Here is a 15,114-nt window from a genome sequence, read left to right as displayed (position 1 = left end):
TTATCCAAAGCGCGGTACAATTGATGCTTCTCATTCATACACACACTCACACACACACCAACGGCGATTGGCCGCCATGTAAGGCACCAACCCGCTCGTCAGGAGCATTTAGGGGTTAGGGGTCTTGCTTAGGGACACTTCAACACAACCCGAGCGAGGGATCGAACCGGCAACCCTCCGACAGCCAGACGACTGCTCTTACTGCCTGAGCCATGTCGCCCCGGCACTACAGTATGTGATTTTATTCAAGTAAGTTATAGACCTGTAATTTAGCCTTAAAAGCAGAAGGATGACACCACTATGCAAAGAGTCACCAGGGAATCATCTTTACTCACTGCCTCTCAATTTGGTAGTTGCAAAGTGTTACATGTATCATAGGCAATCACATACTTATACAAAAATATATTGGTATACTATGTGAGCCATGTTTTCTTACACATGATAACTGTACCATGAAAATGAATAAGCACAGAACATTTGTAAAATTACACTATATAGTATGTTTAATGGCGGCACGGATGGTGCAGTGGGTAGCACTGCCGCCTCACAGCAAGGAGGTCCTGGGTTCGAATCCCCGTCGGCCGGGGCCTCTCTGTGCGGAGTTTGCATGTTCTCCCCGTGTCTGCGTGGGTTTCCTCCGGGTACTCCGGTTTCCTCCCACAGTCCAAAGACATGCACGTTAGGCTGATTGGAGAGTCTAAATTGCCCGTAGGTATGAGTGTGTGAGTGAATGGTGTGTGTGCCCTGAGATAGACTGGCGACCTGTCCAGGGTGTATTCCTGCCTTTCGCCCAATGTATGCTGGGATAGGCTCCAGCCCCCCTGCGACCCTGATCAGGATAAGCGGGTTCAGATAATGGATGGATGGAGTATGTTTAATACTTCATCAGTAAATCACACTAGAAAGTCTCCTGCCTTGTTAATTTACAAATGAATCTCACCCATTTGCAGTTTTGTTAATGGGTCTACCAAGCACTACATGTTTGCTAAATGCTACACTGCAGTTCGTTTTAGCATAACAAGCTGACATCCTTCACAACAAGCTAGTAATCGTGTTTTGTAATTAGCCTTCTACAAGAACATTGAGAAATATGCAATGCAAAAGATGAACACATATCTACAGTATGTTATCAGGTGGGGACCTTACCAGCCAGCAGGAGGACTACATCTTTTTATTTTTATTTTATTTTATTTTCTTATTTTCATAGAATAAAAAACATGAAAATGAATATGAATAGTTATAGTAAATGTATGCAAATCACTGTAAAGTACTGTAAATATCTTTGAAAGTGTTAGCAGCATTACTGGAAAAAAACAGCGCTACTGTACTTGTGACTTTTAATATTTTTTTCACTCTGTGAACTGCATCCATGTTTGTCAATAAAACCTTTACTGCAGTGTTTCTATGCCACATCCCTGTTGCATATACTGTGGTACATTCCATACTGTAAATATTCTATTGCAGATGCTATTGTGCTCTGTAATGGAAAGTTAAAAATAAAATAAAAACATTGCTACATGATAAATCAAAGAACAATGTACTAATTACAAAAATAAAAGAAAAACTAGAGAGCACAAAATTATATTCCACTTCATTGATTGACAAAAATGACACATATACTGTAGTACAACCAGTTTAGTTGTAATACAACCAACTTAGTTCACTGTGCTATGATTGACAATGTATACTTGTTGGAAGAAAACTAGTGCTGGCTGGTGTTTTGGTGAATGAATTTATTTTTAGAGGTTCGCAGAGTTTTGATCATTTTGGTGCATTTTCGACATGAAATGAACTGTTCCGCCAAGCTGCGTTTTGGTGCTGAGAGTCAACTCAGTATTTAAAAAGGCTGGTTAGCAATTGTAAAAAAAAAAAACTGTAAATAAGCACATACACATACATTTGAACCCATTTTACCAGACTATTTCAAGCACACTTAAGTACTGACTCCATTAGATGTTTATTTGTGTACATACTCCAGCTGTTTGCTGGTTATAGTGTTGTTCTTGATAGTTATAGCATTGCGTTTGCTGGTTGCAGTATAGTGTTGTCTTTCATGGTTATAGAGTCGTGTGTTCTGGCTGTGTCTAAGCATCCTCGAGGCTGGAGCTGGAGAAGATGAGCTTGCTCATGGCCTTGATGTACTGGGAGCCATCATGCATGGCCAGTTTGAGGGAGGTGATAGGGAGCAGGGCGCTGTTGGCATAGTAGCGCAGGGACGGGCTCGGGGACTTTATAGCTTCCAGGAACACCTGCAGGAGAATACAGTACAGCTGTGAAGCCTCACTCCTGCAGGAGAATACAGTACAGCTGTGAAGCCTCACTCCTGCAGGAGGATATAGTACACCTGTGAAGCCTCACACCTGCAGGAGAATACAGTACACATGTGAAGCCTCACTCCTGCAGGAGAATACAGTACAGCTGTGAAGCCTCACTCCTGCAGGAAAATACAGTACACATGTGAAGCCTCACACCTGCAGGAGAATACAGTACACATGTGAAGCCTCACTCCTGCAGGAGAATACAGTACACCTGTGAAGCCTCTCACCTGCAGGAGAATACAGTACAGCTGTGAAGCCTCACTCCTGCAGGAGAATGCAGTACACCTATGAAGCCTCACTCCTGAAGTGGTATACCTGTCCAATCTCACACCTGCAGGGACATACCTGTGTAATCTTACACCTGCAGCGACACACCTGTCTAATCTCACACCTGAAGGGGGCAGGGACACACCTGTCTAATCTCACACTTGAAGGGAGCAGGGACACAGTTAAAATATCTGTAAGTGTATAAACTCAAGTTTTCAACAATATTCATTTATTATGAGATTGGCTGGAGTGAAAACCAGCATATACGAGGGGTGACCCCAGGACAGTGTTAAAAAATCCATGAGAAAGTGCCATACTGATGCTGGTTACATCATGTGCAACAGGCAGAAAACCACCAGTTGTGCCAGCTTGGAAACTTTGTGACTGATCTAGCAACTGTTTTTAAACAGCTGGTATCTGGTTGACCAGCCTTCAGCTCTGACAAGCTACTAGCACTAGCCGGTTGACCAGCTCATACCCAGCTAGAACATTTTATGATCAGCTTGGCCATGCTGGTTGACCAGCTCATATCCAGCTAGGCCAACCTATGACCAGCTAGGCCAGCTCAATTTTCAAGCTGGTCAACCTGGAATTGATAATGCTGTATGATGCATAATTGTGTAATGGCCGTAGGGGGCGTACCTGCACGATGTCCTGGGTGTCCTGTGCTGCGCTGTGGAACACGGCGGAGCAGTGCTCCAGGTAGGTGTCGTAGAGGTCGCGCGTCAGCGGGTCCAGCTGCAGGAGCGCGGCTTCCCCGGGCCTGGACCGCCCCAGGTTGGACAGGAAGTGGGTGTTCACGGGCCCAGACTCGATCAGGCTGACGCTGAGGAGTTCAGTAAAAACAGCTGTGCGCTCAGCCCCTCCCACCAGGGTAGCGCTGGTCACCACCAAGAACAGGCGACATTTCAATTGTGTTTATTTCAAATATGTATTTGTGTCTATTTTATTCCTATGCAATTGGCTCGTTCGGAGAAGGTTTGAATCAGAAGCAATCTGTTGGTGAGTCATTTGTGTCTCTGTGCGTGTAGGCAAACACAGCGCCCGTGCTATACTCGCTGAGTCTCTATGGAGTGTAGTGCAGGGGCGGCCTGTAGCGTAGTGGTTAAGGTAAATGACTGGGACACGCAAGGTCGGTGATTCTAATCCTGGTGTAGCCACAATAAGATCTGCACAGCTGTTGGGCCTTTGAGCAAGGCCCTTAACCCTGCATTGCTCCAGGGGAGGATTGTCTCCTGCTTAGTCTTATCAACTGTACGTCGCTGTGGATAAGAGCGTCTGCCAAATGCCAATAATGTAATGTAATACTTACTGGATGTTAAAGTGCTGCAGTAGAATGGCTAAACTCTCACACACTCCCTCCACTGCAAATTTGCTGGCACAGTACACCTCATTAAATGGCAGACCTGTCAAAACACAATCACATAATTTTTGATGCAGACAGTAATAAGGAGTACATGTCCTTTCCTGGTAATACGAGTTATAGTGTAATGCAAAATTGTGTAGCCCAGGGTCTACAGGTGAAAATGAGCCTGCCTGACTAACTGATGCATTTACAGAAATGTTATTACAGTTTTTTACAATCGTTTTCACACGTCTCAATACCATGTCCTCTTTTTCAAAACTCTTCACACAGTGTGCTTTTGAAACACACACCTGAGCACATCAGTTAACCTTCGGTGCAAAATGCACCTCAACCACCAAAACACTTACAGTTTTTTACAATCGTTATCACACTTACTTATCTCAATACCATGTCCACTTTTTCAAAACACTTTACACATTCACCATATCATTAGATTATGTGAACTAAACTGTGGATATTTTTGCATTGCTTTCATACTAAAGGCATTCAATCACCACTTCTTCCAAAATTCATGAATACCTCTCTCAGTCAGTGTTCACTACCAGCAAATGTTTGTACAAATACAGCAAATTTTGCAGGCATTTAGATACTCGGTTCAAAACAGTTAACTTTCAGTTCAAACCCCAATAAAATTCTGATCATTGTGAAAGGAAATATGCTGCATTTTGGCAGAAAAATGAAACTATATGCTTGAAATACGTAAGACAGATCATTCTGATTTGAGCAGAAAGTTTATTCAGTTTATTCAATTTTTTTGTTTGCAGCCCAGCTATACAAAAGTGATCATACTTGCATTGAAATGTGCATGTATATAGGGTAAATATAGATGTAGTTGTCACTGAAGAGATTTTTCCACTATTACTGCTGTATATGTACTGTTGAAACACCTGGCTGTCATTTCAGTGAACAACCTACCCAGGTGTTTGTTGTTTGTGCCCCGTTACCACATATACAAAAGGGGCCACCTTTGGATTGGCATTTGCATTCTTTAGCCTTGGTGGGGAAAATGGATGCAACCAGAGGTAGAAGAAGAAGACATTGCGGAAGAGCAAGAACAGTTGTGTCTGATGAAATCAGAGCCACAGTCATTGATCATGTGGTAAATCATGGTCTGTCCCTGGGGGAATCAGGTTGAGGGTTCAACGAAACCTCAATTGATGTGTATATTACAGCAGTACTGTGATTTGAGAAGTCTCGAGAAAAAGCAGATGTATCAGTGCACATTTGTCTTTGACTCACTACAGGACCCAGCGGTTACCTCACACAGTCTTACAGGGGGAAGGGGAATAATGTTTACGCCTCAACAGGAGGATACAATAGTTGGGATGGTCATTGTCAACAACAGCATCAGGCTAAGAGAAATACGTAACAACATAATCGCAGACAAGAACACATTTCCAAACATTGACAGTGTAAGCACTACAGCCATTTCAAGAGTGCTACACAAACATCAGATCAGGATGAAACAGTTGTACACTGTCCCCTTTGACAGGAACTCTGAGGGTGTCAAGGAACTCAGGTACCAATATTTATGAAGGTATATGTGAAGGTTTAGGACCACCACCCACATGAACAGATGTCACTTCTAGATGCAATGGCTGCTGGGTGTATGGACATAACAGTGGAACACATCCAGGGCTGGATAAGGCACGCAAAAATAAGTTTTCCTCGGTGTATAGCAAGAGATAACATTCGGAGTGATGTTGATGAAAATCTATAGCCAAATGCAGAGGACAGGATGGATGGGCCAGGCCAACAGTAGACTTCTGATACTGATAGGCAGACAATATATGTGCGAATTACTGTATATAGTGAAAATATTGCTATTTGGTATGTATTTGTTATTGATTGTAATATATTTTGAGTAATTGATTGGATTGTATTTTTCTTTTCTGAATTACAGTATATTGCACTGTGAGAACAAACGTCAAAATACTGTAAACCCTCTGAAGAATACTGTTGCTTTTGTGATTTGTTTCTTTATCATATATTGTTTTACATTACACAGTAAAAATGGTTATTCTGGGTTTCCAATATAGTAAAACATTGCATCGAGATGTGACATCTGGTCATGTGGGTCCTAAACCTTCACATACCTTCATACCTTCAAACCTTCATAAACTTCATATTGGTACCTGAGTTCCTTGACACCCTCAGAGTTCCTGTGTGGGGACAGTGTACAACTGTTTCATCCTGATCTGAAGTTTCTGTAGCACTCTTGAAATGGTTGTAGTGCTTACACTGTCAATGTTTGGAAATTGTTGTTGTCTGCGATTATGTTGTTGCATATTTCTCTTAGCCTGATGCTGTTGTTGACAATGACCATCCCAACTATGGTATCCTCCTGTTGAGGCGTAAACATTATCCCCCTTCCCTCTGTAAGACTGTGTGAGGTAACCGCTGGGTCCTGTAGTGAGTCAAAGACAAATGTGCACTGATACATTTTTTCTGGAGACTTCTCAAATCACAGTACTGCTGTAATATACACATCAATTGAACTCCTTCAGTCAGAATGCTGTAAATACTGTGTAGTACCTGTTGGTTTGCCTGAAAATTCTCACTATTGAAGCCACTGTGGATCTAGGCAAGTTTGGTTGAACCCTCAACCTGCTTCCCTCAGGGACAGACCATGATCCCACATGATACCACATGATCAATGACTGTGGCTCTGATTTCATCAGACGCAACTGTTCTTGCTCTTCCGCAACGTCTTCTTCCTCTGCCTCTGGCTACATCCACTTTCCCAACCAAGGCTAAAGAATGCAAATGCCAATCCAAAGGTGGTAACGGGGCACAACCAACAAACACCTGGGTAGGCTGTTCACTGAAATGACAGCCAGGTGTTTCAACAGTACATATACAGCAGTAATAGTGGGAAAATCTCTTCAGTGACAACTACATCTATATTTACCCTATATACATGCACATTTCAATGCAAGTATGATCACTTTTGTATAGCTGGTAACAAGGCTGCAAACAAAAAAATTGAATAAACTGAATAAACTTTCTGCTCAAATCAGAATGATCTGTCTTACGTATTTCAAGCATATAGTTTCATTTTTCTGCCAAAATGCAGCATATTTCCTTTCACAATGATCAGAATTTTATTGGGTTTTGAACTGTAAGTTAACTGTTTTGAACCGAGTATCTAAATGCCTGCAAAATTGACTGACTGACTGAGAGAGGTATTCATGAATTTTGGAAGAAGTGGTGATTGAATGCTTTTAGTATGAAAGCAATGCAAAAATATCCACAGTTTAGTTCACATAGTCTAATGATATGGTGAATGTGTAAAGTGTTTTGAAAAAGTGGACATGGTATTGAGACAAGTGTGAAAACGATTGTAAAAAACTATAATGTGCATTGACCTTGTAAAATAAACTAAAAAGGAAATACAAATAAACGAACTAATATATAATACAATACAAAGTAATACATGATACATCTGAGACCCAATCCACACATAAAGCAATACGAGCAAACCACCAAAAGACACAAAATATAGCCCAAATATTGCTTGCTCTGTCTCTAACAGTTCTCTGGTGCGTAACTGTCTCTAAATTGCTCCTATTGGTGGAAAAACAAAGCCGATCGCAAAAGCCGCTGGGAAGGAAGGAGAGTGCTCATAGTTTCCATGCATAAAGAGAAAAATAATGTTTATGTTTGGCAAATAAGCATGTTTTACTGGAATTACTCATTTTTCCAGAAAGGAATAAAGGGGCCCAAAACAGTGAGACTGCTCAGTGTCTGATTTGTTCTGATGTCACAGTAAAATCCTTGGATCACAAGACAGGTTTTCGACACGACATCGGCCCCCTGATAGCTGGCATCGCGGTATGTTTGGATGTAGTGTAACACAGGTATCAGGAATCATACAGTAATATGTGTGTGCGTGTGTGTGCGTGAGTGTGTGTATGTGTGTGTGTGTGTGTGTGTGTGTGTGTGTGCGTGAGTGTGTGTGTGTGTGTGTGTGTGTGTGAGTGTGTGTGTGTGAGTGTGTGTGTGTGTGTGTGTGTGCGTGTGAGTGTGTGTATGTGTGTGTGTGTGTGTGTGAGTGTGTGTGTGTGTGTGTGAGTGTGTGTGTGTGTGTAGGTGTGTGTGTGTGTATGAGTGTGTGTAGGTGTGTGTGTGTGTGTGTGTGTGAGTGTGTGTGTGTGAGTGTGTGTGTGTGTAGGTGTGTGTGTGTGTGTGTGTGAGTGTGTGTGTGTGTAGGTGTGTGTGTGTGTGTGTGTGTAGGTGTGTGTGTGTGTGTATGAGTGTGTGTAGGTGTGTGTGTGTGTGTGTGTGTGAGTGTGTGTGTGTGTGTAGGTGTGTGTGTGTGTGTGTGTGTGTGTGAGTGTGTGTGTGTGTAGGTGTGTGTGTGTGTGTGTAGGTGTGTGTGTGTGTGTGAGTGTGTGTGTGTGTAGGTGTGTGTGTGTGTGAGTGTGTGTGTGTGTGTGTGTGTAGGTGTGTGTGTGTGTGTGTGTGTGTAGTTGTGTGTGTGTGTAGGTGTGTGTGTGTGTGTATGAGTGTGTGTAGGTGTGTGTGTGTGTGAGTGTGTGTGTGTGTGTAGGTGTGTGTGTGTGTGTGTGTGTAGGTGTGTGTGTGTGTGTGAGTGTGTGTGTGTAGGTGTGTGTGTGTGTGAGTGTGTGTGTGTGTGTGAGTGTATGTGTGTGTAGGTGTGTGTGTGTGTGTGTGTGTGTGTGAGTGTGTGTGTAGGTGTGTGTGTGTGTGAGTGTGTGTAGGTGTGTGTGTGTGAGTGTGTGTGTGTAGGTGTGTGTGTGAGAGCATGTACAGTACGTGTGTACTGTATGTGTGTGTGAGTGTGTGTAGGTGTGTGTGTGAGTGTGAGTGTGAGTGTGTGTGTGTGTAGGTGTGAGTGTGTGTGTGTGTGTGTGTGTGAGTGTGTGTGAGTGTGTGTGTAGGTGTGTGTGTGAGAGTGTGTGTGTGTGTAGGTGTGTGTGTGAGTGTGTGTTCACGCTGCTCCTCACCCTGCAGTCCTCCGATGCTGCCCGTCACCAGGACACGCCCGCTGCGCCGGGCCTTCATCCCAGGCAGGAAGGTCTGGATGGTGCGGATGGTGCCCAGCAGGTTCACGTCCAGGGTCTGCCTCATGGTGTCCTGGGACAGGGTCTCCAGTGGACCCATCAGTCCCACCGCGGCATTGCACACTGATAGTAAACACACAACACAGACCAGTACTGCACACTGATATCAAACACACAACACACACTAGTGAACACTGTTAGTAAACACACAACACACACAACTGAACACTGTTAGCAAACACACAACTTGCATCACTACTACAGACTGATAGCAAACATACCCTGCTGAAAAAACAGCTAAAGCTAGGTTTTGAAACAGCTTGTAGCTGGTTGACCAGCTCATACCCAGATATACCAGCTTTAAGACCAGCTTGGCCAGGCTGATGTCACCCACACACTTCTGCCAGTACATAAGACCAGCGTACAGGTGGTCTGGTTACCTAAGATGTCCACTCTGTTCTCTGTGATCTTCTCCTTGGCGTCTTGGATAGACTGCAGGTCAGTGATGTCCATTTGGATAATGTCCAGTGTGTCCTTGTGGAAACCTTTCACGGACTCTAGGAGACGCTCCTTCTTAGCCAGGTTCCGCATGCTAGCATAGACTGAACAGAGCAAAGCCATATTCAGCTTCGTGGTGAAGTGATCATTCAAAAAATTTAAAATAATGAACCAAATTATTTATGAAATTATTTCTTCCTGTACATGGAACGATAAATGATCTTCTCATAGAAACATGTAAACCACTGTAAACCCATCACCTTCATGGATTTGTGATAAAAGAGACAAATGTGTCAATAGAATGTCTGCTGATCCATCAAAGAAGCTACTGTGTAGAAGAATGCTTAAATGAACACTGAACAAATATGCAAGTAAGAATGATGAGTGTCACACAAAAAGTAGGGGTCAATTCTAATTCAAGAAATAAATGGGAATTTGTTGATTCATTGAGGAATCCACAGAGAATGTATTTTTAGGTATCCCATTTTCTTGAATTACATTAAAGCATAATGCAACACCATCTTTTACCCTGCCTACCCCCTTTTCACAATTTTAAAACTAGTCGTAGAAGTACAACTGAACCCAACCCTGCTGTTCAGTAACACATTGGCTACGTAAAATGCCCACACTGCCAGAAATAGGTAGTATTTCTAAAAAATGTTTCTCACCTTATATAATTAATTCCTGTGCCACCTATCTACCATTTTGGTTGTAGTTTTTGATACATTTATTTACAATCTATTTTGTAGCAAAACATATTTTACTGTTTAACTTGTGCTGTAAAATATCCAGTGTTCATTCAACTGGAAGTTTTTGAGTCCCAACGGTTATCACATGTAATCTTTCAGAGGTGATTTAACGCTGTGTGGTGTGTCGCTACATGCAATATGCCGGCGTGGATGTTCACTCACCTTTGTAACTTTTGGCGGGGTCGGAGGCCAGGTGAACGGCCAGACTGAGGCCGATCCCGGAGGAGCATCCTGTGATCAGCACCACTCTCTGCTCCATGGCCTGTTACCTGTCGTCCGCGTTGGTCACCAGGGAGAGACGGGCCCCTACGAGGAACGAACAAAGTGAATGAGCTCGCCGAGAAGACTTACTGTCGCATAGTCCTCCCTTTATCATTTGTGTTTACATTTCTTCGTCTATCTCAAGGCCTCACACTCCCAAAATATTGAAGCATTTCACAGCTTCTCAGTTTGGCTAGACCAGGTGTTCTTACTGAAATTTAAAGACTCAGCTCTCATTTAGTTCTGCTTCCATTTTGTTCTTGTGTTAGATTTATTTGTCTACTTTACGCATGAACTTTCCATTGTATCTTTCACACATACATTGCTCCATGTGATCTACAGTGGGTAATGTTGTATGTCTAAACCGTGACATGAACAACACTGTAAAAATGTCTTTAATTCTGCTGCTTTATTATTGAAATAAATATTTCTTATTCCTGGTCAGGCTCGCTGCATGCTCGCTGGATCCCAGCATGCATTGGGCAAAATTCAGGATTACACCCTGGAAGGCAATCTAGTGGAAGGAACACACACCATTCACACACACAGAGACATGCACACACACAGACATGCACACACACATCCTCCTAAGGACATCCAGGGACAATTTCATCTTTCCATTAAACTGCATGTCTTGGGAGGAAACAGAACAAGGGAGGAACATGCAACCTCCACACGGAAAGGCCCCAACTGGAACTCAAACCCAGGAATGTTTTGCTGTGAGGCGACCACAGCACCCAAACGAAACAAAAAATTATTGGTTAGAGCTGACACATGAACAAATTAAACAAAATACATTTTGCATAGCAATTGAAGACTGAATAATCTTCCAAGATGTACTGAGTGCGGGCAGTCAATTCTCAACCCTCTTGACTATTCTCAGATAATAAACAAATATCAGTGATTCTTCATGTGGCCAGGAGATGGCAGACCTGTTACATGCGTAGAAAAAAAGTTGACTGTATTGTTTCATTTTTGTTTCCTATTAAATGAAAGAATTGCCCAGCGCTACCACACCTGATTCAGCAAATTAATTAATAATAGTCTTCAATCAAGATCGAAAAGCAATGAATAACAAGCATATATATAATGGAATCATTTGATATGATATGTATAGTGGTTTGCTTTTATGAATAGGCCTCAATGGTGGTAGGACTTATTTGAACTCTTTTCTTATCAAATAAGGAAATTCAAAACACAACACATTTGAGGGTCAGATGCCTGAAGAACCGCCATTCCACTGTACTGCGATGATGTCCAAATTGAAAGATTTAGGGCCGGTTTCACAGACACAGATTAAGTTTAGTTCTGGACTAAATAGAGTTTTGCAGGGAGAATCTCGGTTCAAGTGCTGTGATAGGGTTAAAATTACAAGATTGCACAGTGCAGGAATGAATAAAGGTGTTTTGAAACAACCTTTTGCAATATTTCATAGAAAGTTGGAGAGTGGCCTGTAGTTAGGCAGATTTGGGTTCTTAAGGAGGGGTTCAATACAGTAATTGCGACTTCATTGGTCTGCGGTATGTGTCCAGATCACATGGAATAGTGATGGATGGGGGTGGGCTGCCTGAATACCAGCATACCTGAACACTTGTAAGTAGCTTTGGATTAAAAGCGTCTGCCAAATGACAAAAATGTAAAACAAAATTAAATAAATGAATTAGAATACCAGAGCCCGGCCTGGCGTTTCTCTGAAAGATGCGGTGGAAGCACGCACAGTTCTGGGGAGGCCGTCCGCTGGGGCATGCTTACGTCATCCGCATCCCCTGTGTCGCGACACAGGCTCAGGGCCGGGGTCAGGTTTGTGTACACAGGCTGAGCCTTTAGGAAATGCCAGGGATTTTAGTGTGGGAAATTATACTTTTTTTTTTTTTTTCACGTTCTATTCCTGTGGACATTTTCCTTAAAGGAATAAAGCTGGTTCTAGCCAGGGCCTGACACGACAGGACCATTAGTGACCTGATCTGAGAAGGATGCACGCCACAGTTCAAGATGGCTGCCGCTGTTTTTGTTGTTGGGTAATACTCTAACTACCCACTGGAAATATCAACAATCTGTGCTAGAATCCTCGCCCATCCCTCAACTTTTAAGGAGTTCTACCATTGCAGTTAATTTCATACAAAGTTTGCCATTGAAGCTGGGGAAATGTGCCACAGGATCTGTGTAAACCTCAATAGTGTCATTACTTGCTAGTTGTGTCTGGCTATGTAAGCTCTTTATTGTTCTGATGTCAGTGTTTATTGTCAATTGTTCTATTGTGTTGTGCTAAAATAGTTTTAGACATTGTCAGATTTATCATATAGGCCCTAGTCCTTATCTTTGTTATCTTAGCACTTGAAGCTGTACTTCCCTCTCGGGTCTTTCAGTGCACTGGTTCCTGGTGGTGGGTATGCACTTTGCACTTTGTAGTACATTGCTCTGGATAAGAGTGTCTGCCAAATGCCAATAATGTAATGTAATATAATATAGATGGTCTTAGCAGAGGCCTGGGTAAAACCAATCAAAGCCAAGCAAGCTGACTGGATCCTCAAATTTATATGACATATACAAGAAATCTGTGGATTTATATTGTCTTGGCAATTTTCAAGAATTTGTTTAGTGGATTTTGGTACTTTGGTACCACACACCTACTGAGCTACCTCCTTCTGCCCAGCTCTCTACCTGTTCATGAGACCCAGTAGTTTTCTGAAACTAGTTTAAAGTGAATTATGTTTGGCAACATACATTCAGTAAGATATCTTGACTGCAGGAGAAATGGTTGATGCAGAGAAGAAAAAGACATACGTATGTCTTTCTGCATTCTGATAGCAACAAGCCCTCAGACACGGTTAGCCCTGTGCTGGCTGGTACCTCTGCCTGTGTCGAAGGGTTGGGACATGCAGACTCCTCATTTGGAGTCCAATCTGTGTCAGGTGGAAGGGTAAGTAGATAAACTAACTTTGTCATTCTGTCAAACAGATGGAAAACATTGCTGGACAAAGAACTCAATTGTAATCAATTGTAAACAGGAAAAAAGATGTCATTTGTCAAGATTATTTTGGATGCGATCAAAAGGCTGGATAGGCTAAGTGTAAAACAATGTGATATTAAATCGAAAAAATGTGTAAACCTGCTTACCATAATTAACAACACAAACAATTTAGAGAGTCAGTCGAGGAGGATTGTCAATAATACACCAAACAGTCTGAGTAAGAGGACAAAGCTTTAAACTCCTGAGACCCTGCGTCCTCAAACGAATTTGGCTTCCCTGAGCTCGGGTTTATTAATACCAATCAATCATTGTTTGAATGCCACACCCAATTTGAGTATTGTTGCTGACCATGCGCATCCCTTCATGGCCACAATGTACCCATCTTCTCAGGGCTACTTCCAGCATGATATGCGCCATGTCACAAAGCAAAAGTCATCTCAAACTGGTGTCATGATCATGACAATGAGTTCAATGTTCTTCAGTGACCTTCCCAGTCACCCGATTTGAATCCAATAGAACACCTTTGGGATGTGGTAGAACAGGAGATTCACAGTATGAATGTGCCGCTGACAAATTTGCAGAAATTTTGTGATGCAATCATATCAACATGGAACAGAATGTCAAAGGAATGTTTTCAACATCTTGTGGAATCTGTGCCACGAAGAATTGAGGCTGTTGTGAGAGCAAAGGGAGGCCCTACGAGGTATTAGTGTTCCTAATAAAGTGCTCAGTGAGGGTATATCCCCTTTTGCAAAACATGTACATGCACATGCTCAGGAGCTCTAGTAAGATACAATTTTTTTTAAATTAACTTGACTCCAGAAAACTTTAATGGATACAACACCTCTGTGTTCTAGAATGATCTGTTTGTGTTCAACTTGATGAATGAGGCCAGTTGCATCAGGGTTAAGATAAAAGTTGATGTGCACAGTTAAAAGAAAATCACCAAATCCTTCACACCTACTACTCTACCAGTTTGAGCAAATAGGGTGTAAGAAACCCAGAGAACCCAGAGCCCTGTGCTGGCTGGTACCACTGCCTGTGTCGAAGGGTTGGGACATGCAGACTCCTGATTTGGAGTCCAATCTGTGTCACGTGGAAGGGTGAACAAATAAACTCACGTTGTCATTCTGTCAAACAGATGGAAAACATTGCTGGCACAGGCACAAGAGCTCTTGGGAAAGCAAAAGTAATTATTTTTTTTGACAAAGAACTCAATTGTAATCAATTGTAAACAGGAAAAAAGATGTCATTTGTCAAGATTATTTTGGATGCGATCAAAAGGCTGGATAGGCTAAGTGTAAAACAATGTGATATTAAATCGAAAAAATGTGTAAACCTGCTTACCATAATTAACAACACAAACAATTTAGAGAGTCAGTCAAGGAGGATTGTCAATAATACATTGACAAAGGAATTTTCACCAAACAGTCTGAGTAAGAGGACAAAGCTTTAAACTCCTGAGACCCTGCGTCCTCAAACGAATTTGGCTTCCCTGAGCTCGGGTTGATTAATACCAATCAATCATTGTTTGAATGCCACACCCAATTTGAGTATTGTTGCTGACCATGCGCATCCCTTCATGGCCACAATGTACCCATCTTCTCAGGGCTACTTCCAGCATGATATGCGCCATGTCACAAAGCAAAAGTCATCT

The 15,114-nt window shown here is 42.3% G+C and overlaps 1 protein-coding gene across 1 annotated transcript; it reads right to left on the bottom strand.

The window, feature by feature from the left end:
* Window positions 1–2,064: 2,064 nt before the first annotated feature.
* On the bottom strand, window positions 2,065–10,525 carry hsd17b1 (hydroxysteroid (17-beta) dehydrogenase 1). Its single transcript, XM_061225065.1, has 6 exons — window positions 10,388–10,525; window positions 9,419–9,580; window positions 8,922–9,101; window positions 3,898–3,991; window positions 3,228–3,411; window positions 2,065–2,249 (listed from the first exon to the last, which is right to left on the bottom strand). Exons 1-6 carry the CDS (start codon window positions 10,482–10,484, stop codon window positions 2,085–2,087), a joined length of 882 nt encoding a protein of 293 aa, XP_061081049.1. The 5' UTR covers window positions 10,485–10,525; the 3' UTR covers window positions 2,065–2,084.
* Window positions 10,526–15,114: the final 4,589 nt, after the last annotated feature.

The sequence above is a fragment of the Conger conger genome, chromosome 16, assembly GCF_963514075.1.
Source record: "Conger conger chromosome 16, fConCon1.1, whole genome shotgun sequence".
Classification (NCBI taxonomy): Eukaryota; Metazoa; Chordata; class Actinopteri; order Anguilliformes; family Congridae; genus Conger; species Conger conger.
The sequence above is the reverse complement of the archived record's forward strand: the minus strand, read 5'-3'. Positions and strand labels throughout refer to the sequence as shown.

Coding starts and splice junctions, on each gene's coding strand:
- hsd17b1 (XM_061225065.1), bottom strand. CDS start 10,484: ATGGAGCAGAGAGTGGTGCTGATCACAGGATGCTCCTCCGGGATCGGC. Junction 9,581..10,387: donor CCCCGCCAAAAGTTACAAAG/GTGAGTGAACAT, acceptor TGCTCTGTTCAG/TCTATGCTAGCATGCGGAAC. Junction 9,102..9,418: donor GAACAGAGTGGACATCTTAG/GTAACCAGACCA, acceptor GTTTACTATCAG/TGTGCAATGCCGCGGTGGGA.